The sequence below is a fragment of the Chrysochloris asiatica genome, unplaced genomic scaffold (genome assembly GCF_000296735.1).
Source record: "Chrysochloris asiatica unplaced genomic scaffold, ChrAsi1.0 scaffold00139, whole genome shotgun sequence".
NCBI classification, from domain to species: domain Eukaryota; kingdom Metazoa; phylum Chordata; class Mammalia; order Afrosoricida; family Chrysochloridae; genus Chrysochloris; species Chrysochloris asiatica.
Genome location: NW_006408657.1, coordinates 8,249,712 through 8,274,004, shown reverse-complemented (window position 1 = coordinate 8,274,004; position 24,293 = coordinate 8,249,712). Strand labels below are relative to the sequence as shown.

General features: G+C 35.9%; 2 protein-coding genes and 1 pseudogene across 2 annotated transcripts in view; 1 reads left to right on the top strand and 2 right to left on the bottom strand.

Annotated features, from left to right (window-relative positions):
* Positions 1-15,207, bottom strand: part of CHDC2 (calponin homology domain containing 2) — a 66,816-nt gene extending 51,609 nt beyond the window's left edge. Inside the window, exons 1-6 of the mRNA XM_006870157.1 lie at positions 15,195-15,207; positions 14,032-14,154; positions 11,361-11,592; positions 9,857-10,075; positions 6,087-6,168; positions 3,177-3,302 (exon numbers count right to left, since the gene is read on the bottom strand). Coding sequence (XP_006870219.1) covers positions 3,177-3,302; positions 6,087-6,168; positions 9,857-10,075; positions 11,361-11,592; positions 14,032-14,154; positions 15,195-15,207 — 795 coding nt within the window. The remainder of the gene's footprint in view (positions 1-3,176; positions 3,303-6,086; positions 6,169-9,856; positions 10,076-11,360; positions 11,593-14,031; positions 14,155-15,194) is intronic.
* Positions 15,208-18,587: 3,380 nt separating this feature from the next.
* LOC102810777 lies at positions 18,588-19,270 on the top strand (annotated as a pseudogene).
* A 289-nt stretch (positions 19,271-19,559) lies between these two features.
* Positions 19,560-24,293, bottom strand: part of LOC102821848 (chromosome unknown open reading frame, human CXorf22) — a 106,499-nt gene continuing 101,765 nt past the window's right edge. Inside the window, 2 exon segments of the mRNA XM_006870156.1 lie at positions 19,560-19,586; positions 23,696-23,825. Of these exon segments, the coding sequence (XP_006870218.1) occupies positions 19,560-19,586; positions 23,696-23,825 (157 nt within the window).

Sequence of the window (24,293 nt, the reverse complement as noted above, 5' to 3'; positions counted from 1 at the left end):
TGTTGCTGAGTGCCGTCAAGTTGGTGCTGACCCATAGTGACCCTATATAGGGTTTCCAAGGAGCTCTGGTAGCGTAGTGGTTACGAATCGGTCTGCGAACCGTAAGGGTAGCAGTTCGAAACTACCAGCGGTTCCGCGGGAGAAAGATGAGGCGTTCTGCTCCCGTAAAGATTAACAGCCTCGGAAACCCTGTGCAGGCTCGCTATGAGTCGAAACCGACTCCACGGCACATAACAACAACAACAACAAAGGAGTGACTGGTCAGCTTGAACCGATGACCTTGTGGTAGGTACAAACTGACTTTGCAATCAAGCACATTAATCCACAGCATCAAGTGCAAGACAATAGCTATAATTAATTACACATGTGAATTTAACAAGCAAAATAATCAAATGGCACAAAATCAAATTGGATGAGACAAACTATGTCCTGTAATGTAAACAATTAGCCAAGGAGAATGGAAAGAAGAAATCTTGGAGCACATGCATTACGTCTAGAAATGGAGCACTTAGAACCTAAGGGCATCGGTGTGGAAATCATAGCATTCCATTTCTAACTTGTGAAATACATCTGAACAAGATCGCCTAGTATTTCAAGTGAAATTGCCAGTCCACTTTTGATTTAATAGAGTGTCTGGAACTATTTGTGCTTCAGAGTTGATACACAGAGAAACGGGGTTCTGTAGATGCTCTTACTAGGTTATCTTATCCCTTCCTATGTCTTTATCATCAAATCCATGAAGACTCCCAAATGTGTGCTGCCAACTCACTCTCTCTCCTGACTACAGGATACACCCATGTGGTAATCACAGAAGTCACTCTAAATACAACAAGACCAACATTAATTTATCATGCCTTCTTGGCGTTTCCCACTTCTCCTTCTTTAGCAAAACACTGCTCTTCCTTCTTTTCTTCCATTTCAGTGTTTGCTTGATCCCTCTATCTCATTTGTCCCCGTAAATCTAATAATTTATCAAATCTTATTGAGTTTTACTCCGAACATTTACAAAAGATGGCCCTGTCTCAGTTAATCAAAAGGTCAGTAGTTTGGATCTACCAGCTGCTCCACAGGGGAAAGATAGAGCAGTCTGATTTCTAAAGATTATAGCCTTGGAACCCTATGGGGTAGTACTACTGGGTCCTATAGAGTTGCTATGAGTCAGAATCAACTTGATCGCAATGGCTTGGGTTTTTGTTAACGTAACAAGTATTCTAATGGGTGCTAAGTTTATTAGTCATTCATGGCTTCTAAACTTACAGATAGAGTTACAGAGTGAAGTAGATGGATTAAACAAACGAAACTCATACAAGAATGTAAAAAATGAAGAAATAAATACATGAGTGAATTAATGAATAAAGTCCAGGAGTAAGAGTGGTTTGCCTTTAAGGTAGGGTATTTGCTGCTATCTTATTGTGGAGTTAAGAAAGAAGAGAACGTCTTTTTTCTACCCCTAAGTTTGGCTGACAGTTACAAATACGCTTGTGGCTTCTGTGGAGAACAAGTGAAGAAATAACAGGATTTCTCTTCTTGATATCCAGAAAGAGAGACAGAACAAATCAATGGAAGAAGAAGAGAAGAGGAGGAACAAGTAGGTTATCATACAGTAGAAGGAACTTTCCAGTCGACAGGCCTGAATGTCTGGCTTCAATGGAGCCTTTAAAATGCCAGAAGGGCCCTGGGATCATAAGCCTCAGCAGAAAACAAGGAAGAAATAAGTTTCATTTCTATGCTGTACATAGCCCAAATGATGTGATGTTGGAAGAAAGTGTGCTTCTGAACTTCAGTTTTCTTGGGTCTAGGCACTGTGAGCATAAAGGAGCTCTGGTAGCATAGTGGTTACAAGTTGGACTTCTAGCCTCAAGGTCAGCAGTTTGAAACTACCAACCATTCTGCAGGAGAAAGATGAAGCTTTCTGGTTCTGTAAAGATTTACAGGCTCAGAAACCCTATATAGGATCGCTATGAGTCGGAACTGACTCCAAGGCACATAACCACCACCACCAGCACCAGGCACTGTGGGTTTATGCACTGGACTGCAAGGTCTGTTTGAGCAGCAGTGTCAGTGGTTCATGCTCACCAGCAACTCTTTGGAAACCCTATATATATACATATGGTACTTAACGATAACAACAATCTGGTATAAACTGGTCATGAGTATTAAATGAGATAACACTTGAATAGCATTTAGAGATAGAGATTTATACCTAGCACTTACTAATAATTTCTTACTTTTTTCCTTTTCTTTGAGTGACTAAGTACTAACTCCTTTCTCATTCTACTCTCTGTCATACAGCTCATTCTATCTGTGATGACAAAGTGTGAAGACAGTGAAAGACTCCATTGTACAAAGTTTATAGTGCCATGTTTAGAAACCTAGGGCTCATACAAGGATTTATTTATGCAATAAAGAGATAATGTATAAAGGCATACTTTATGTTTCATTAATCTAACCACAAGGAGATCTGGTAGCACAGTGGGTTAGGAGTTGCTAACTTCAAGTTCAGCAGTTCAAATTTGCCAGTTGTTTTGCAGGAGAAAGATGAGGCTTTCTACTCCTGTAAAGATTTACAGCCTCAGAAACCCTATACAGGGTCGCAATGAGTTGAAACTCACTCCACAGCACATAACCATTACCAACCTAACCACACATGCAACTTGGCATGAGTTAAGTTGGAAAGTTTTATCAAACCTTGCTTCTGTCTATACTAGTATGATTTCTCTTGAATACCTTTCTATATAAATTTTATGTTATGACTCCACTGCATTCTAGACTAAATTAGACCACAATTTTCATCAAAATCTATTCTTTTATTCTTCCCTTCAGTACCAGAATCTCCCTGAGCCACCTATGCTCTCTTGCAGCTAGATTTCGCCATGTGATTATGTCATGCCTAAAGGAATGTTAAATGGAAGCAATTCATTTTTCAGGGAAGATCCTTAAAATGAATCTTGCCTTCCACTATTCTCTACTGCTCCTGTTTGTTCTGAGCAATTTTAGATGAAAGTCTAGTTGAGGATGAAAGAGAGATTACACTGTTACTAAATTTAAATACATTTCTATCTTATTTAAGCCACTGCGTTTTAAAGTCTTTTAGAGAAGTATTGCCTATACGTTAACTGTTAAACTATCCACACGACTCAACAAAAACTAGCAGTGAACCACAGTAAAAAGATCACCTTGTATATCTGGAGTAGTACATCTGTCCAGGCCCGTTTACTCAAGGCTTCAAAGTCAGTGATATCTATAATAAGACGGTTCTTCTCTTTAGGTGCACCAGAAGTTGATGGCCTTGTATCAGAAGACTTAAAGAAATAAAATATTACATTAGCATAAGTACAAAATTTAACTAGTTAGTTAATACATCAGTTGTAATTTTATTTCTTATAAAACCTTCCCGTGTTTTTAAATACATTTCCCCAAAACTGTAATTCTCTATATTGTCAGTAGTAGGAGACTCCTGGTGTGGCGCTATAGGATCAGTACTGGACTTTGAACCACAAGGTCAAAAGTTCAAACTTACCAGCGGCTCCTCGGAAACCCTATACAGGATTGCTGAGTAGGCACCAACTCAACGACACTAAATAACAACAGGAGATTGCAGCACAAGTAAATTTATGGAACAAACAATCCCTTACTGTGGTCATAACTTAATTCTTTCACTGTATCTACGGTAAAGGAGAACTTTATAAAGCCTTTTTGACCAAAACTAAATGATTGAATTAAATTCACCTCTTGCTAAATTAAATTGGCCTTTACTGGCCTGTCTGAGACCTAAATGTTTGCTTTAAAGCAAACTTCTAACAAACTCCTTTTATCTGGACATGTTGATAGCTAGAAACCATATTTGCCATCGAGTCTATTACGACCCATAGCGACCCTGTATACGGTTTCCAAGGAGCAGCTGGTGAGCTTGAACCACCGACCTTGCAGTTCAAACGACTTTGCAGTCTGATGCATTAGCCCACAGTACAACACCAGGACTCCAGAAAACTCAGGAAATGTTTTCTCCTGCAGTCAAGTCAAGATGTGGAATGACTACACCCCAAGGTAGAGGGTTTTGACACAGATACATAGACACAAAATAGCCTGAAGAAAGATTTCCTTCATGATCAGGTTATAGAAAGAAAGTCTCAGGAAACCTTGGATCAGTTTCCAGAGAACCGAGCAGGTTTCATTTGAGCAAGCAGTTTCTTTAGAATGAGCCTTGTTGTTTAGTTTTATTACCGACACCAGTCTCAATGAATGTTTATATCAACCTAGAGATTTTTATAACTTGCTCTGAAAAGTATAAATTGCAAGCATTCTGTAATTATAACTGTAAATTTTATAACCTGCCTGAGTATATTAAAGCCTTTGTATCCACTGGAAGCTTTTTCCCACTTCCTTAACCTTCTCCTTTTGTGGCCCCGATCAAAAAGTAACCCATCAATGATTTCATTGTAATTTTTTTGTGTGTCTTATCCTGTATCTGTCTATGCTTGGGATCCACTCTCTGAAATTGTCAAGTTTTAACCTAAACAAACTAGTGATTTTTTCCATCCAGCTATTTCTCTAATGTGGAATCAGTACTTTGAATTTTCATTTAAGATCTCAGTGTCTTTTTTCTCCTGCAACATTACTAACTCTGTGGCAGAGTAGAAGAATGAAATGGAACGTTCTTGTCAACCTTGACTCCAGTTACTCACCTTTTGGATTGGGCCCCAAGAACTCAGCATAGCTCTTCTACTCATGCCACATGGCAAGCTTAGTAACAGCGCCACAATCAGAGTAGATTTGACTCAAAGCCTATGTTTCTGGTTGTGGTGGTGGTGGTTAAGTGTCATCAAGTTGGTTCTGACTCAGCGGCACTGAGTCAGGTTTCCGAGGAGCACCTGGTGGGTTTGAACCACCAACCTTGTGGGTAGAAGTCCAACGCTTATCCTACAACACCACACTAGGACTATAGACTTTTCAAAAACAATTCCCCTTAACTGTGGTGGTAGTGAAGGTTGTGTGCCATGAGTCAGTTCCAATTCATAGCCACCCTGTATACGATTTCCAAGGTTGTAAATCTTTGTGGGAGCAGAAAGCCTCATCTTTTTCCTATGGAGGAGCTAGTAGATTCGAACTGCTGACCTTCTGGTTTAGTAGCCCAACACATAGCCCACTATGCAAACAGGGCACCTTTCCTCTTAACAAAAGTTTTTCAGAAAATGAATGGTGTACTTTGAGGAAACACAGCATTTCTTACTTAAATTTTCTCTTTTCTCCCTTAAAACTGAAGCCCTAAAATGGCAAGTGGTGGTGAAAATAAGTCAGTATTGTGAGAAACATAGATATCCCGGATACTCCCTAGGTCTCTCTTGGTTATGAGGTCACCAAGTGCTTACTGACAAACCCCCAGGAAATCCAGTCTGTACTCATTTTAACCAGAGTGAGGTTTTCTTTATTGGATTTTGCAAATTCAGACACCCAACCTAGTAGACAGGGGCAGATGCCTGGAGCAGTGGGTTTGCAAACAATTTATTCCTTAGTCTGAGAAGTCCCTCCCCTGGTTCCTCATTGTTTTAAGCAATATGGTGTTCACAATCTTTCCCAGGACAGGGCCTATGGCCTTAATGACTGTATTCTTATTTAAAGTTCCTAGTGAATGGTTTCCTCCTCCCTTTCCCCCAATTTATCCTGTTCACATATCTTAGGGACATAAGCCCCTGTTGCTATGTGACTCTAACAATGTGGTGTGCCCTTTATTTCTGAAGATGGACCATCTTGAGAATTTCTCACAGTATTTTCTCTGGAACATATATATTCTAAACATTTACATTAAGAAAATAATCATATATAGGCACCACCAATCTTCATTTTAAAATCTTCAAAAGAAGCAATTTCTTATACACTTAAAGTTCTGTAAACATATTTGCATAAAACTCTATAAGTATTTATAAACAAAGGGGGGAAAATAAGAAAATTTGGACTTTCCAAAGAGGCTAAAATATTAGATCATTATAAAACTCTAGAATTCTAAAATCTAATTTTATAACAAAAGTTGAGTACCAGTAAATTTAATAATTGTACTGATTTTTTTTCAAAAGGTTATATTAACTTACTGCAATTTCAATCCATTTCTTATAATCTTCTGGTTCTAGCAGAAATTCTGGTAATACATGAGCAATACAGGCCCCTTGTGTACTAAAATTTTAAAAAGAAGTAAATTATTATAATATTATATTCATAATACATAGATAATTTTCATCTGAGTTACTGAATTTTATTTTCTTACTTTAAGATATGTACTTAAATTTCTAAAAATCTCTTCTATTAACATAATGTACATATGATATTTCCTACAGTATTTCATTAGTCTTAAGAGAGGACTTCAAAAAGTTTGTGGAAAATGGAGTTAAATGATAATGGAAGGTTTTCACCATCTCTTTAAAGCACCCATACAATGTTCATTCAATGTCTGTCATCACATATACCAGAATATATGTGGTGGTGGTAGCTGTGTGCCCTGGAGTCTGTTCCGACCCATAGCGACCCTGTACAGGGTTTCCGCGGCTATAAATCTTTACGGGAGCAGAACGCCTCATCTTTCTCCCATGGAACAGCTGGTAGTTTCGAACTGCTGACCTTGGTTTGCAGTGGAGCTCTCTGGTAGCGTAGTGGTTACGAATCGGGCTGCGAACCTTAAAGGTCAGCAGTTCAAAACTACCAGCCGCTCTCCGGGAGAAAGATGAGGCTTTCTACTCCCGTAAAGATTTACACCCTCGGAAACCCTGTACAGGGTCGCTATGGGTCAGAACAGACTCGATGGCACTTAACAACAACAACAACATGCTACCAGAATATATAAAACTCCTAATATAAGGCAATTCATAACTTAGATTTTCAAAGAGATAATCCAAATTTTTTGTCTTTTTTATTATACAAATTTGTACTAGTACAGCTTAAAAAGCAAATATCTATCCATATTAATAAATTTGAACATATTTATTATATTATGTCACCCAAACTCTACATACGCACATTCATCCCTACCTGAGACACTTTACTGATACATAGTTCAATATGGAGATTATGGTATTCAGGTCTAATTCATTTAGTGAGCAGAAAACAGTGCTCACCCCATCAGTATCTAAGAAAGAAGAACTCCAAATAACTTAATTGTGGATACTAGGAGCTCCGGTAGCGTAGCGGTTATGAATTGGGCTGCAGACCGCAAGGTCAGCAGTTCGAAACTACCAGCTGCTCCGCGGGAGAAAGATGAAGATTTCTGCTCCCGTAAAGATTTACAGCCTTGGAAACTCTGTACAGGGTTGCTATGAGTCGGAACCGACTCCACGGCACATAACCACCACCACCAAGGAGTGGAGAAAAGAAAAAGAGAAAGTCAATATAATCCTGATTGCTCAAACTTTTAAATGCAACACAGATGTATGTGAAGAGAGAAATGAAGACTGGAACACTTGTGGGAATGGAAGCAATGATCATCATTCTAGTGCTTGAAAAGGCCGTGGACCAGCCCAGGCTAGTGGTAGAAATCATATGGTCTACATACAGATTTTTTTGTTTGGAAGTGAAACATTATTCCTTCTCTTCAATTTTCACACATTTTTCCAGCTACATCTACATTATTCCTACGAGTCCCCAATGTCTTTTAAATATTAGAGATTTAAATAAAATCTAATTTTAATGCAATACTCCTTAGCAGAAATAGCCTATGTAAAGAGCTCAATGAGATGCTGTTTCTAGTATCTCATTGAAGAACCTCTTGGAAAACTGAAATAAAGGCTGAGAATTGTTAGTAATGAATCCCAATGTCACATAAAAGACACTCGGTGAGACTAAATTACCTTGGCAAAGCAAAATTTACTCCTGCAAAAGGGTGTGTGTGCATAGCCGTACATACAAGAACAGGCCAGTAGGCACACGGAGTGGGCAGTCCACTCCGGTTTTTATTTCCTGACACGAGTCTCAAGGCTGTCTCACCCCATTGGTTAAGGCTTTGACTGCACAATCTCTTCCCTTACCAGGTTGGCTAGTTCAAATTTTTAAGGTGTGCATTCCTACTTTAGGAAAAGAAAAAGAGAGTGATCACTTTACTCCAGGAAGTAGTTAAAAGGAAAAGTCAGCGATCATAAATTCTTTACTCACTTCAGGAAGTAACCAAAGAAAAAGAGAGAGATCATAAAGTCTTTATTTACTTCAGAAAAAAAAGGTTACTGGAATACAATAAACAGGATTATAATAAATATATATATTTTCCCCCCCACAGGATGAAGAATGGATATGTGCATTTTACAGATTGATATTATGATTAAGACTTGTTCCACTTTTTTAATGCTGAATCTATTTCAAGGACTAGCTAAATTAATACATAAGACAGTATTTAATGTTTGTATGTCTTATCAGTAGTTTTATAAAGTGTTGACTTTCATAAAATGAATTGGTTTTACTTGTACATACTACGTTTTCTATTTGACCAATTCTGCCAAGAGTAGAAAAAATAAAATTGGATGTAATGAGTTAATTCTAAACTTAACCACCAAAAAATATATTATTTTTTTCTTTTTTACTGACTAAATAGGTACAATATCACTTGTACAAAAATTGTCACCAATTCTTGTACAATAATACACAAATATTTATGATAATATTTATGATTTTTTAAAATTCCAGTACATTTGTTTCCATGATGAGTCATATGCACATTACTTGGATTAATGACCCAATTTTTTTTAACCATACTGCTACTTTGCAAATGTTAAGGAGTTTTATCAAAACCAACATATTCTGATAGGCATGCATTTATTGATAGAATAAATAAATAAATCTAGATGGCTTGGCTTTAGTGCCAAAATCATTCTTCTGTACCTGCATCCTCACACAATAAAACATCAACACAGAAACTATTCATGTTAATGTCAACACTACTGGGAGATATGCCAATGAGAATGTTACAAGAATAACAAGGCAACTGAAAGTATTGAGATTTAATAGCATTATAACAAAATTATTTTATTTCTACAGTTACCAAACAATAAGGATTAATTTAAGTACCAAACATCCTGGTTTTCACACATTTAATATTTAAAAGCACAACAAACCTTATAAAATAAAAAATACTTACGATTTTTCAAATTATATTTGAATGTTTACCTCAGTGAATCAATCAAGGACTCAGAGTAGAAAGTTTTCAAATGAATAGAACAATTACAAGCTATTTTAAAATGATAAACATTAAGCTAAATTTCCCATTTTATGTAATAAATATATCTTAATTGATAAATACTAGCATTTTTTATTTCAACAAGATGTTCGTTACTAATAGAACAGATTAAAAAAAAATGCATTCTACTTCAGTGATAGTGAAGTCACAAGTATCAATTTTCTATATGTCACTAATGGTTATCCTGTTTAAATAATATAAGGACATATATCTTAGCATATGAAAGCCACACAGCATAATTTCTTGTTCTTAATAATAACAATCCACTATGTGTCATGGAATGCACAGTTAGTTATTTCTAATTCTTTTACCAACTGAGTAGGTTTGGGAATCATCATACTAATTATATAGATATTGAAATTGGAGCTTAACAAGAAAAGCAATTTGTGTAAGGTTTCCAGAGTAAAAAAGAGCTATATTTTAACCCCAGGATTCAAAAAGATTCTTCTCCCTCAGTTCAGCCCACTCCTCAGAATCAGTTCTGAAATTGCTGCTTTAAAACAATTTCTTTCTTAGATGCAGTTCTATAAAATAAGATACCATAATGGCATGCATATGTAAGAAAGGTATGAGATTTGAAAAGTTAAAATTAGTGAATATTATAAGTAGAAATACATTTATAGCATTTCGTATATTCAATGCTCTTACTTAAGAAAATTGAGAAGTGACGTGTGCTGCAAATGCAGTTGCATCAATCGTTCAGTTTTATCCACAGGTAGAGACTGGGTTGAATTAACTCCAGGTAGCAGTTTTCCACTCAAGTTAAGCAGCATATCATAAATAGTTCGATTATACTTAGCAAAATCTTTTTGTTTATCATTTTTTGGCAATGGTTCTGTTTGGAAGAACAGTATTTTATGCACAGCCCTATGGGACCAAAACACACACAACAAAAAACTTTAACATGAAACATATTCTCAAATTTTATATTAGAAAAAAGAAAACTACTTCCAATGTCTAAATAAAATTCTATTGAAATTCAACTAAGTATGAAATTACAAAGTGAACTTTATTCAAATATAATTTGTTAATTAAAATTAGAATTGAAAAATATTTCCAGAGCTTTCCAGTATCTTATTTTAAACACACACCATTATCTAATATTATCATTGTCAGGCCAGAAAGATTTGTTTGTGAATGGGACAATTATGAATTTACAATGGCAAATGAAACAAATATTTTAACTACAGAGAAGAAAACAAAAATAATAAAACCCCTATTACTTGAATAATTACTTTTAAAATATCTTTTAATTTTTTTAAATTAAATGCTCAAATATTTTACTCAAAATTAAAATGAATTATTGAAATGTACTCAAAACAAGTAAAAATTTCAGTATAAATACCAAAGTAGAAAACTGAAAATTTGTAACAGAAAAACTTTCCTAAAAATGTCCTGGATACAGGTATTATGATCAAGTCTCTAAATTTTCAGGGCATCTGCAGAATTTATTTTCTCACAGCATAGACAAAGACAAAATATATATAATGAAGCTAATTTCGATTAAAAATACGCAGGAGTGGCACTATTAATCTGTGATAAACTTTACTGCAAGAAGTGGTGCAAATTCACTAGTAAAGAAAAGTGAGACTTCCCTGTTAACTAATGCCTTGGTCTACTTGACTAATCTCCAGAACTTAGTGGTTGGTTATGTGCCATGGAGTCGGATTCAACTCATAGCGACCCTGCATCGGGTTTCTGAGGTTGTAAATCCTTAAGGGTACAGGAAGCCTCATCTTTCTCCCACAGAACTGAAGGTAGCTTGGAACTGCTGACCTTGAGGTTAGCAGCCCAACTTGTAACCACCATGCTACCAGAGTTTCTTTATACTCTAGAACTAGAACTATTTTTCATGTAGAAATGTAATTGCCAACTGTTTCAATATTTTACCCTTTTACATTTCACAGATGAGGACATTAAATATAGAAATATTCAATATGTGTCTAAAATTATCAGATGCTTAAGAGAAATTAAAAATTACATGTATACTAAAGAATTTATATTTGCATCTTTTTACTCTAAACAATATCCTCATAAATTGTTTAGAATCAATTAATTAATGTTGCATCTTGCTTAAAAATATTCCAACAAATAGATTATATTTTATCAGACGATACAAAACAAGGGATTTGGAGAAACATGTAATTATCACCTTCTTACGCTCTCTGGTATAGAGATTGAATTGGGCCCTTGGAGCCACCCGAAGAGGCTGAACCATGTTTCAGTTGCATCCACAACTTTCTGAAAGAAGTCAAATGCTTTGGTTCCTTCTTCAGGAATAAAGGATTGCATGCTTCTCCGCTCTTTTATCAGTGATCCATCATCTTGTCTCCTTAGTGTTTCAATTTTCTCCAGTTTTAAATGTTCAAATGATATTTCCATTCCTAAAAGTTACACGCATTTGTAAATCTGGGTGACTTGAACATACAGTAAAATAATCCGTCAGCTAATGCTATTTATATGTAGACAAAGATATCCCATTCTACTAATTATTTTAGGCTCTCCAAGAATAAGTTATGATCCAATTTACCGTATATATCAAAAGTAAAGTAATAAAATTTATTTAGGAAGGTGAGTAAAAAATTATTCATACTTTGGTTATGTTAAAATGTCCGTCCATGCCCACGGCTGATGACAACATTGATTCTGTTGAATAGATGAGTAACACTGGATAATGCGGAAAATTAGTCATGGCTCTGACTATGAAATAATCCACGACAGACTTTGGTTTGAAAGGATTGTGTGAGATGGGTACTGAGACAATTCACAGAAGAGCATAAAATGAAGCATATGAACGTCTGCTAACAAAATTTGGAGTGATACTCAAAAGAAGGTAAAATTTTCTTTAAAAAAAAAAATCATTGTTGGTAATGAGGCATGGATTCATCACTATGAGCCTGAGAGTAAATGGCAAAGTATGCAATGGAAACATTCTCAATTGCCGACAAAGAAAAAGTTCATCCATCAACTTGAAAATTGATGCTTACAGTTTTCTGGGATTCTCAAGGGCTAGTATTGGAACACTATCAGGAAAACGGTTCAACAATCAACAATGCTCCTTACAGCAAGATGCTCACTGAAGGGCTGATGCCTAAACTTCTGATTAAACACAGAGGACAGCTATCCAAAGGCTTTGTGCTCTTGCATGACAATGCACGTCCCACACCACTGATCACACTGTTGATACTGCAAAAAACTTGTTTTGAAGTGTTAAAGCATTCTTCTTTTAGTCTTTTTTTTTTTTCCCTCTTTTAGTCTTGATCTTGCTCTATTTGACTTTCACCTGTTTGGTCCCCTGAAAGCAGCCCTTCGAGTATGAAGATTCACCTCTGATGAAGAAGTGAAGACAGTAATGTATTCATGTCCTGCAGCTCTGTCTAAAACATTTTTTTAATAAGGGAATATGAAAGCTTGTTGACAGATGTACAAAGTGTATTGATCAGTAAGGAGATTATGTCAAAAATTACATATTTGTCCTTTCTAAAAGTTGATTAAAATAAATTCTGTAGCCAGAGTGCAGATAATTTTTGATCCACCCTCGTATTTCCAAATACCCAACAGAAAAGCTTAAACAGCAGATACATGTCAATAAAGAAAACAGTTAAATTTCTTCTGGAAAAAACAGAATATGAAAATGTCCCACAAAATAGAACCTTTCATTTTCAAATACATAGGCACACTATCTTTATAATTATTGGCCTTATTTAACAGACAGTATGAGGGAGCTTCAAAAAGTTTGTGGAAAAAGGAAATGAAAAAAAAAAAAAAAAAGGATTTTTTCTATGAACTTTTTGAAGCCCCCTCATATTAAACCTCAACTAAAAACTGGCTATATTAAAAAAAAAATTGGTATCAGGTTCAAAATTACTTTGTATCCATATAAAGTACTTCAAGTGTTTACTAAGCTCTCTGAACTAATGAAATATTCAGTAATATACAATCATTTCATCACATTTTATCCCCAAAAGACCTGCCAATGTAATGCCATGAGCACACACTCATTTAAAACCTTATAGTATTTTAAGTGATTTGGTCCATTCAATAAAAAGGAAAAATGGTGAAATTACCCATATTCTAAAAAAGAAATGTTTAAACCATTTAACGGAAAATGTTACAAAACTCACATGTCTATCTCCATTCCATCTTTCTGAAATAGGTACTTTTGGATCCAGTTAGATAATAAGGAGGCCAACCCTGAGTCTTGTGTTGCACAAATTGTACACAAAGAGGTCTCGAGGTATCAGCATATTTAAAGAACTGTGGCAGGGTGTTTAACATGTTACATAAATGTCACTGAAATTTGGCAATTTAGCATTTATCTGTCAGACAGTATATGAACTACTACTATTACTTTTTTTTTTTTTTTTAACCAAGTAAAATTGAATTGTTTGGTATTTTCTTTGGCCTAGTATAAAATTGGAGTCCTGGTTTGGCACTGTAAGTTAATGCGCCAGGCTGCAAAGTCTTTTGAACTGCAAGATCGGTGGTTCAAGGTCACCAACTGCTCCTGGGAAACCCTATACAGGGTTGCTATGGGTTGGAACCAATTTGATGGCATTTTACAACAACAACAAGTATCATATTACAAAAGCTCTAATGGTGCCATAAACTAGGAACATTAGAGAATCTTTGCTCTAGATCATCGGAGAGGATACTTAAAGAATACCCACTTAAGATTAATAATAAATTGGCGTTCAGTTTAGGGTTTTTCTTTCATGAATTTTTGGTTACCTGTAAAAACCAAAAAAGAATTACAGAAACGATATTCAACAGATCAGATTACTGGCTGGGTTTGGGAAGTGTAGAATATATCTGTCACATACCAATAAAGAATTTTCTCCTTACAGGCTCAGAATCATTTGCTTTAGTAGTGAATGATGTTACTTTACTGGCAACAGGAGACGGAAATGGAGCACTGCTTTTAATCTTCATACTCCCATCTTTATCTACAAAAGACACACTGCATTATAGTAAGTTAGATAAGCATTCCTAAAATTCACTATCTAATTATTTATTCTGAATGTAATATATTTTAATGTATGTAAGTTGCAGAACATAAAAATTAAAAGCCTAAATGTCTATTATAAATAAAGTGATACACCAAACAAGAAAAAATAACATAATGAGCATATGACTTTCTTAACTGAATTCTATTTGATAAGATCATTGCTACAGTATGTCAGATTTATTGGAGAATGCGTAATATTCAAATTTATCCTAATTTAAAAAAAAAATAGATCTGGTGTGGACCAGCACTTGACTGCTACTCCTTGAAAACTCTATACAGGGTTGCTATGGGTCAGAATTGACTCGATGACACTAACAACAACAACAGTTGTATATACTTAATATAGTTTTACATCATAGTCTAGATCACAGTAACTAAGCGTGTAAGCACGGAAGTCTCATAAACTGGTTAGAATTGCCTGGGGTCTAATGCTCCAACTCTGTGACTAAATTTCTCAATCTGTAAAATATATTTATTAAGGTATCTAATTCACTTGTTGGCAGGGATCAATGAAATAATGGATGTCAAGTACTAAGCAAAACACCTTGTACTAAATCCATTTTATACTAATTTCTAATTGGACTTTAGAATATTTGAGAATCATGATGTCTCTTTAGAAATATTTCTCCAAGTGGATGTATTATTTTTAACTCATAGATTTCTTGCTCAATAATCTTAAAAAAAACAAAACAAAACAAAACAAAAACATAAAGACCTTATTCAATTTTCCCTTTAAAGATAATAGAATTGGGAAAAACTTGATTAAACGTATGGAGAAGCAGACTTTTCAATCAGCATTGAAAGTGAAGGCTTTTTGACAAGTTTGCCTGCAGGGGATTTTTCTCCCAGTCCTCATTGTTTCTTATCCTCTGTGATTTACTCCATTAATTATCCCTGCTTCTGTTTTGTATTTCAAATATCTCCCTACTCATTAGTTTTTCTTCTATTGTTTTTCAGTTCTTTCCATTTCTCCTCTACCTCCTCCCAACATGTCTACAGAACACACCAATCCATCCCACATCCTATCAACTGTTGTCAAGCCAAATCATTGATACTCAAAAACTAGAAGGTTTCCCACTATGTTCAGAATAAAGTGACCAGTGGTATGACCCCTACCTATATTGTCTGCCTACACTTTAGCCGTGGGGATGTGATGAAAGAAACATCTTCTTTTGACCAACTCATTCAGTTCAAGGTCATCATTTACCAAGTGTGGCGCTGTGGGTTAATGCGCCAGACTGCAAAGCCATTTGAACTGTATGGTCGGTGGTTCAAACTCACCATCGGCTCCTCAGAAACCCTATACAGGGTCGCTATGGGTTACAACAACACAACAACTAAAAATGTCAGGTCTTCTATAACTTCACCCCAGACTCCCAACATCAACATTAATTTCTTTCACAAATACTGACATGTGCAGCACTTCAAAGGACTCATAGGGAGAGCTCCTAAGTCAATCTTTTTTGAATTAATTGTTTTGTGGGTATTTCACTCTATTGTCTACTTCTTGAATTGAAATACTTTCATATTCTACTCATAGAAATTGTAGCTGTTTAATAAATATACAATAAGTTTAAATTCACTTTAGTTTTAGACATCACTCTTGGATAACAAAAATGTATACTGTGAGAGTTAGAAAAGACTCAAACATAACTTACCACTCTTTATAACAATTTTTTGGTTATCCAGATGATCTGCCATATATGAGTAAGTAGTAAGAAGGCAGTTTTCTGTTGTAAAAGTAACTGGGAGAGAAAACCTAAAAATATCAACAATTTCAATAAAATAAAATTTCCAGATATAGCAAATACACAGAAATATTTTCAGTCTATCAGATGCCCTTAATGATCAAGGCATGGATTAGTTTACCAGTTTACAAATATGTTTATTTGAAAACATATACTATTATATCTATTTGAATGTTTTTTGTTTTTTTTTTAATGCTACTGTTAAAGCTTTTTAACAGAGATTGCAAATTTCACACACAGCCTGTTGTTGTAGGAGTTCACAAACACAGATGCATGCAATTTTAGAGTTGAAGGTGTCTCAGTGGTGATTTACTTACGTTCCTCTTTTGTAGACTCCCAAAGGTATCTAATCTTGGGTGACACTACCAAGAAGGTAGCACTCAAGCCTCAGAGAAAATCTATTCCATATCTGGAAAGCTTGAACTTCAGAAGTTCTGTCCAGAGCATCACAGAATAAATCTACAATCCAAACTTCATTGCGATTGTTCTGTTGTAAGGTGCCGTTGAGTCAGTAATGACTCATCATGACCCTGTGGAGGGTTTCTGAGGAGTAGCTGGTGGGTTTGAACTGCCGATCTTGCTGTTAGCAGTCCAGTGCTTATTAAACAGTCTCATTTTCTCTAATGTTTGTAATCTTCTTCAGATTACAAATATTTAGACTATACAAGGGTTCTTTTAACTACACAGTCTCCAAATCTTTCACCTCTTGTTATGTGTTTGTCCTTTTCATGTGTCTGAGAATTGAAAGGAATGCTGTAAAAGTTATTCAATTAGTAAAGAGTACTATTATCTTCCAAAATCTGTATATTCTACCTCAAGGAAAAACTATAAAACAACAACATCAACAAAAAATACTATTGACATCGAATTGATTCTGCATATGTACCATAGTACAACTGTACTCCAGAGTGGTTTTCAAAGGCTGATTTTTGGAAGTATATTGTCAGAGCTCTGGTAGCATAGTGGTTACGAATCGGGCTGCGAACCTTAAGGTCGGCGGTTCGAAACTACCAGTCACTCCGCGGGAGAAAGATGAGGCTTTCTACTCCCGTAAAGATTTACACCCTCGGAAACCCTGTGCAGGGTCGCTATGGGTCGGAACCGGCTCGACGGCACTTAACAACAACAACATTGTCAGACCATTCTTCCTAGGCACCTTTGGGGGACAAACAGTCAATCCTTCAGTTACCAGCTAATTCTGTTAAGTGTTTCCACCATCCAAAGACTCCTATGAAAGCACTATCAGACTGCATTATTATGTTTACCAACTATAAAATACTCTTGGAGTATCGCTGTGATACTGCCAGATAATGTGGTAGACTGTAAAGTCAGTTTGAACTGCAATGTCGATGGTTTAAATTCACCAGTTGCTCCTCAGAAACCCTATACAGGGTCGCTATGAGTCAGAACCGACTCGACGGCGCTTAACAACAACAACCCTATGTGACAACTCTGTCTTTGTGTAAGTGATTTTATTTTGTAAATAAAAGGGTTATATTTTATATTAATCTTAGTCCTGCATTATAATATGTTAAAATAATTTTAGTCTTGAATTGGTCATCTCTCATATTCAACGTCATCTATTTTATTATGGCCACTGGCCAATGTGAAACAAGCCCTGGTGGCACAGTAGTTAAAGCACTTGGCTGCTAATCAAAAGGTCAGTGGTTCGAACCCACCAGCTGCTTCACAGGAGAACAATGTGACAGTTTGTTTCCATAAAGGTTTACAACCTTAGAAATCCTATGAAGCAGTTCTACTCTGTCCTATGTGTATATGAGTTGGAATCAGCTCTATATCAGTAAGTTTGAGTTTGACTAATGTGAAAGACTGACATTAATACAAGTTGTTAATGGGAGTCCTGGTATGGCGCTATGGGTAAATGTGCTGGTCTGTAAGGTCGGTGGTTTAAACTCGCCAGCCGCTCCTCGGAAACCCTATACAGGGTCACTATGAGTCGGAACTGACTTGATGGCACTTTAACAACCACAACAACTGATAAAATATACTGAGTTGTCAAAGACTTTAAAGATATGTTACACATAATTGAATAATGTCCAACTCAGTTCTGCATATGATATTTTTCCATGGAGATGTATCTTTTCCCTTATCATTTTCTTTCTATGTACATTGTCTAGATAATTGAGAAGTTAATGGAAAAGGCAGTAAATAGGTATATTCATCATCATTTTTATGTTTTTATCCAGTGTTACTAAATTTTTAATTCTAGGAAAGTAATGATGATGGTTTCCATTGATAAATTATTTAATCCAGATAATTATTAGATAAACATAGGTCAGTTAGTAGAATTCTGATCGATCAGTATGTTTAGCATGAAGCACAAGGTATAGTAGTAGATTAGTTCTCTTGAAAAATCTTAAATCTCACTTTATGAAACACAAACCATGAAAAAAAATCATATGCATCAGATCACTATGTTCAGTACTAAATTTCATTTGTGTATGTGATTTTTGATTAAAAATTACTAATTATGGCCTGTGAAGGGATGGACCCGAACTAGGGTAGGCTAGTTCTGGAGCCTGAAAGCTAACATTACATAGATCCAGGAGCCCAAGGGAGAGGTCTCTGCAACCATGCTGCTAGCCATCAGACCACAAAAGATATGACCACCATCAGCCCCTTGCACCCTTACTGGCCTCGGCACCTACGGCTGGACAAGTTTGTGCCTAATGACCATCCCACCTGGCATCTCCTGGCTGGCCTGTTCTCTGCATCTGGGTTCTTAGTCATGACCACATGGCTGTTATCAGGTAGAGCTGCTGTTGTCCCACTGGGGACTTGGAGACGACTGACCTTGTGCTGGTTTGCAGTGTGCGGGTTCTTTCACTTGGTGATTGAGGGGTGGTTTGTCCTGTACCATAAGGACCTCCTTGCAGACCAAGCCTTCTTATCACAACTATGGAAATGTATGCCAAAGGGGACAGCTGATACATTCTGGGTGACAACTTCATAATATGCTTGGAAAGCATCACGGCTTGGATGTGGGGACCACTCAGCCTATGGGTGGTGATTACCTTTCTCCGCCAGCAACCTTTCCGCTTTGTCCTATAGCTTGTGATCTCTGTGGGCCAGATGTACGGGGATGTACTCTATTTCCTGTCAGAGCACCGCGATGGGTTCCAGCATGGAGAGCTGGGTCACCCACTTTACTTCTGGTTTTACTTTGTCTTCATAAATGCCCTGTGGCTGGTGCTACCTGGACTCATTATACTTGATTCTAGAAAGCATCTCACTAATGCCCAGAGCACACTGGATGTCAATACCTCAAAAATCAAGAGCAAGTAGAAGTAGTGAGTGGTGGGCTGGGCTTTGAACACTGGCAGATGAAGAACTAATCACCTGCTAGAAGAGTCAAACCTGCTCCCACAGGTTAGAGGAACAAATCTGCCCAACTCAGGATGATGTGTGAGCACAAAAAGAGCCAGAGAGAGGGAAAGTGCCAAAAACTGTTGGGACCAAGGGGTACAAGGAGACCTAGGAGGTCTATAATGGTGGCAGTTTTTAAAATCAGGAAATAAAAGAGCTTGACTCTAAAAAAAAAAAAAATTACTAATTATCTAGATTAAATAATTTATCAATGGACACCATCATCATTAATTTCCTAGAATTAAAAATTTAGGAACACTGGATAAAACCATAAAAATGATGATGAATGTACCTATTTACTGCCTTTTTCATTAACTTCTCAATTTTCTGAACAAGATAAATCAACAAAAAACCAAAATTAAAAAAAAAAAGTAAAATACAAATGCTTTTCTTAAAAATCTATAGTAGATAACAAGGAGCTCTGGTAGCATAGTGGCTACGAATCGGGCTGCTAACCACAGGGTCAGCAGTTCGAAACTACCAGCTGTTCCACGTGAGAAAGATGAGGCTTTCTGCTCCCGTAAAGATTTACAGCCTCGGAAACCCTATACAGGGTCGCTACGAGTCAGAACCGACTCCATGGTACATAACAACAACATAGTAGATAACATCCAATAAAATGAAAAAATGTATTTTTTATGAACCACAATTTGAATTTGAATGGCGTGACGACCACAAATAAAGTATGGACAGTGTCATCATTCATATCTCTGGCCATTAGCCTCTGGATAATTAATACTCTAATCCCACATTTCTCTTTTCACATCCCTAGTATAGATAAGAGACGCTTATGCTTGTCTGCCCCAATTATTTTAGAGATCTACTTTTGAAGGTTCATGTTAGATATCTGTGATAAACGGCCTGGTAATTATAGCATGTTACCACTTTCTACTGGCATATGAAGTACTGTGATGGCCTGTCAACAGTATGTCAAACACCAAGAGAATTATTTATAGATATTTGTTTTAAAACTAAAGTTCTGCTCTTATCTGTACTATTTAAAGACAGCTTTTGCATGCTAAAAGCAGTCCTATTTAATATGATTTTAATTTATAGTTAGAGGGATAGAGCAAGAGGAAGTGGCAGAGATCTGGGGTGTGGTTTCTAATAACAACTCTCTCGATATTTAACCATTCTCCACAAGACAAAACTGTAAACAAGCAAACCTATTGCAGAAGAGTCTAGACTAACTCATGGCGATTCCATGCATTAGAGAATAGAACTACTCTGCTGGGTTTTCTTGTTTGTAGTCTTTACCAAAGCAGATTTCCAAGTCTCTTTCCCATGGTGCCACTGGGTAGGCTTGAATTGCCAACCACTTGGTTAGTAATGGAGCACGAACCATTTGTGTCATCCAAGAGCTTCACCACAAGGCAGTTAGAACGGAATTATATTTTGGCAAAAATGACAGTGTTAAGTGCTTGACTACTCGTTGAAAGACTGACAGTTTAAACCCCCAAGAGGTACCTTAGAAGATAGGCTTGGCGATATGCTTCTGAATGGCCACAGCTGTTCGTGCCCATGAACATTTACAGTCTAAGACACCCTATATATAGTGGCACCATCAGAGAGAACTGACACTATGGCAGTGGATTTGGTTTGGTATCTAGTATTTAAGTAGAGACTTAATATCAAGGGAGTAATATTAAATGATAATACTTGCTTCAAAAGTACTTCAGAATTTATTACACAACAGACTTGCTTTTAACAAGTGTTCTCAAGCAGTTTATATATCCAAAGTTTTTCAATTCAATAATTTGTAACAATATCATTCACATGTAACTTTACCTACACATAAAAGGGGTATTTAATAGTTGTATATAGTCAGTATTTACCATAGCTAGTACATTTTTGTCAGATAAATCTATAGGACAAGTGAATTTTAATTCTGCTGCTGTAATATGTTTATATTCATAACAGTAGAGCTCATCCACTACATTGCAACATACAAGAATGTATCTTTCACAAGTGAGGGTATCATAAGTCATTGTCTTAGTCAATGATAAAGTTTCAGAGTTTAGTTTAATTAATTTTATTTTTAATACATCCAAACAGACTCAAAAAATTCATGATCATAATATAACTTTACTCACATCTTTCAATATCTTTTTTTGAGTGGGACAAAAAAGGATTACAATTACTATTCTTCTGAGCAGCAGTAACCTATAATATAAGTGACCTGTAGCTCCTTAAGTCACTCTCATTAATAAACATTTATAATCCTAGAAACTGTATGCTTGGTCCCTAAAATAGATTTTAGGTTTGATCTAAATGTGTCTATGCCCATGCAAGCATATTACATATGTACCTGTCATCCGTTAATATACATTATAGAAGAATATAGTCTGAAATGTTCATTAATATAAATTCATGTTAATTTAGCAACATTTTTAATCTATATAAATTTTTGACACATGAATCATCTCATTTGTGGTATATCCCAAGATCTTTAAATACTCTTTTAATCTTTGTGAACCATCTTTAAAGCTGAAAATCTTTACAACATTTTTTCATTATTTTCAAATATTCACCATTAAGATATATATATATATATATATACACACAAATTAAGTTAATTAATATAATAAAATTATTTTAACATTAATTTAATTTATATATTATATTTTAGTTCAAATATGTGTTGATATAATACAATGAATATAAATAATTTAAAATATTGATTATATGTGATTATGTATTACTAAGTTTTCTTTTTAATACAATTTTCGTAGGATAATGCACTATAACTGTATTTTTAACACAGTTTAAAATGAGGTATTCACAAAGGAACTGTGACATAAAGTAAAAGTTGTTGTTGGTATTGTTGTTACGGGCCATGGAGTCGGTTCCGACTCATAGCAACCCTATGAAAGTTACCACTTTTTAAATATGTTATGTTTGAAAAATTATATCCATAAACATATGTGTATGTATATATGAACTTCTGGTGTTGTGCTGTAGATTAAGGGCAGGACTGCAAGGTCAATTTGAACCACAAGGTTGGTGGTTCAAATTCACCAGTGACTCTTTGGCAACCCTATACTGGGTCGCTATTAATTGGAACCGACTTGACGGTACTTAACAACAACAATAACATGTATAATATACATATGTAGTCATTTATGCATATATATGTATACTAGGAAGGCTAAGCTTAATGAATTTATATAAACTGACTTGACTCCAAAAGAACTCTAGTGGTACAGTGAGTGACTAAAGCACTCAACTGCTGACATAAAATTTGGCTGTTCAAACTCATAAGCAGCTCTGAGCGAGAAAGATGTGGCAGTTGGCTTTCATAAAGATTTACAGCCTTGGATATCCTAGGTCAAAACAAGTCTGTGCAGGTAAGGATTCCCAGGTAGTACAAACACTTTGTGCACACCTGCTAACCTAAAGGTTGTGGGCTTGAACCCACCCAGTGGTATGGAAAGTAGATCTGGTGATCTGCCTCCATTGAGATTATAGCCAAGAACATTCTATGGAGCAGTTCCACTACACTGTAACAAATGGAGTCATTCTAAGCAAGGGTGCATTTTGAGCTTTTAAGAAAATCTTTATGTTCAAAACCATTATACTTTATTTTTCTTAACTTTTTTTTACAACAGTGTAGAATATAAACCTATGGTTCGTCACTGTTCAATCCAAAATCATCTATATGTAAATATCTTACCAGTTTTTGTTGTCATCATAGAAAAGAATGCTGGTAAAAAATGACATCGTTTTAGAAGATTTGAAGCTCATGTGGCAGGTGAGCTTAGTATTAACTCCACTGCGAGAACCTGCAATGACTTTGCCCTTTGGAAACTTCACACATAGAGGCGAAACGTGACCATCCATAAGAATCTCTGAGGGAAATTGTACGTGTATAGATGAATTTCTGTTTAAAATAAAATAAGAGTTTTTAGTTCAAAATACATGCAATTAAATGGGTTTGAATGTGCAATTCTTTTGTTGTTGTTGTTTTTGTTTTTGTTTTTTTCACAAAAAGTCACAAACAGCAAATAACCATGTGTAAACTTTGAATATTTTAATTCTTCAAGTTTTGAACTAATGTATCAAGTTCTCAGGAACAACTTTAAGTCAAAAGTTGCTTTACAAAATATGGAGAGACTCATACTTGCAACCTTTTAGTTAACAGCTGAGATTGTTAACCCAAATCACTCAGGTTCATATATAGAAAACCAAACCAACAACCCATGTCATCAAGTCATTTCTGACTCACAGTGATCCTAAAGGACAGGATAGGACTATCCCATATGATTTCCAAGCCTGCAAATCCTTATAGTAACTTACTGTCATGCCTTTTTACTGTGAGGCAGCTGGGGAATTTGAACAACCAACCTTTCCTTTAAAGGCTGGGTGATTTAACCACTGTGCCACCAAGGCTCCTCTCATATTTAGAGGAGACCCTGAATTACATTCAGCACCAATCTCCTCATTTTGCAGATAAATAAACTGAGGTTCACAAAACCTAAAAATTTTACTCACAGTCACCTATTCAGTGTAAGGAAGTACGGTTTATTCAGCAAATCACAGACTTCCAAGAATCTCTGCATAAACACAGGACTGTAAGGTCTATTTGAACTGCAAAGTCTGCAGTTCAAACCCACCAGCCACTCCTCAGAAATCCTATACAGTGTCACTATGAGTTGGAACTGACTCCACCGCACTTAACATCAATCCTTTAAAACAATTTATAGATGCAATTAAGTCCCCAATCAGTTGACTTTGACTAAAGCAAAACAGAAATTATCATGGATGGGTCTGACTTCATCAAGGGAAATCTTAAAAGAAGGTTTGGAGATGAGAGCCAGAGAAGTCAGAAACATACTCTACCGCTGTGCTGCTGCTGGCCTTGAAGTAAGATGCCATGCTGTGCTGAAAATAACAATGGCTAGGATCTGAGAGATGATTCTAGAAACTAAGAGTCTCCTAGACA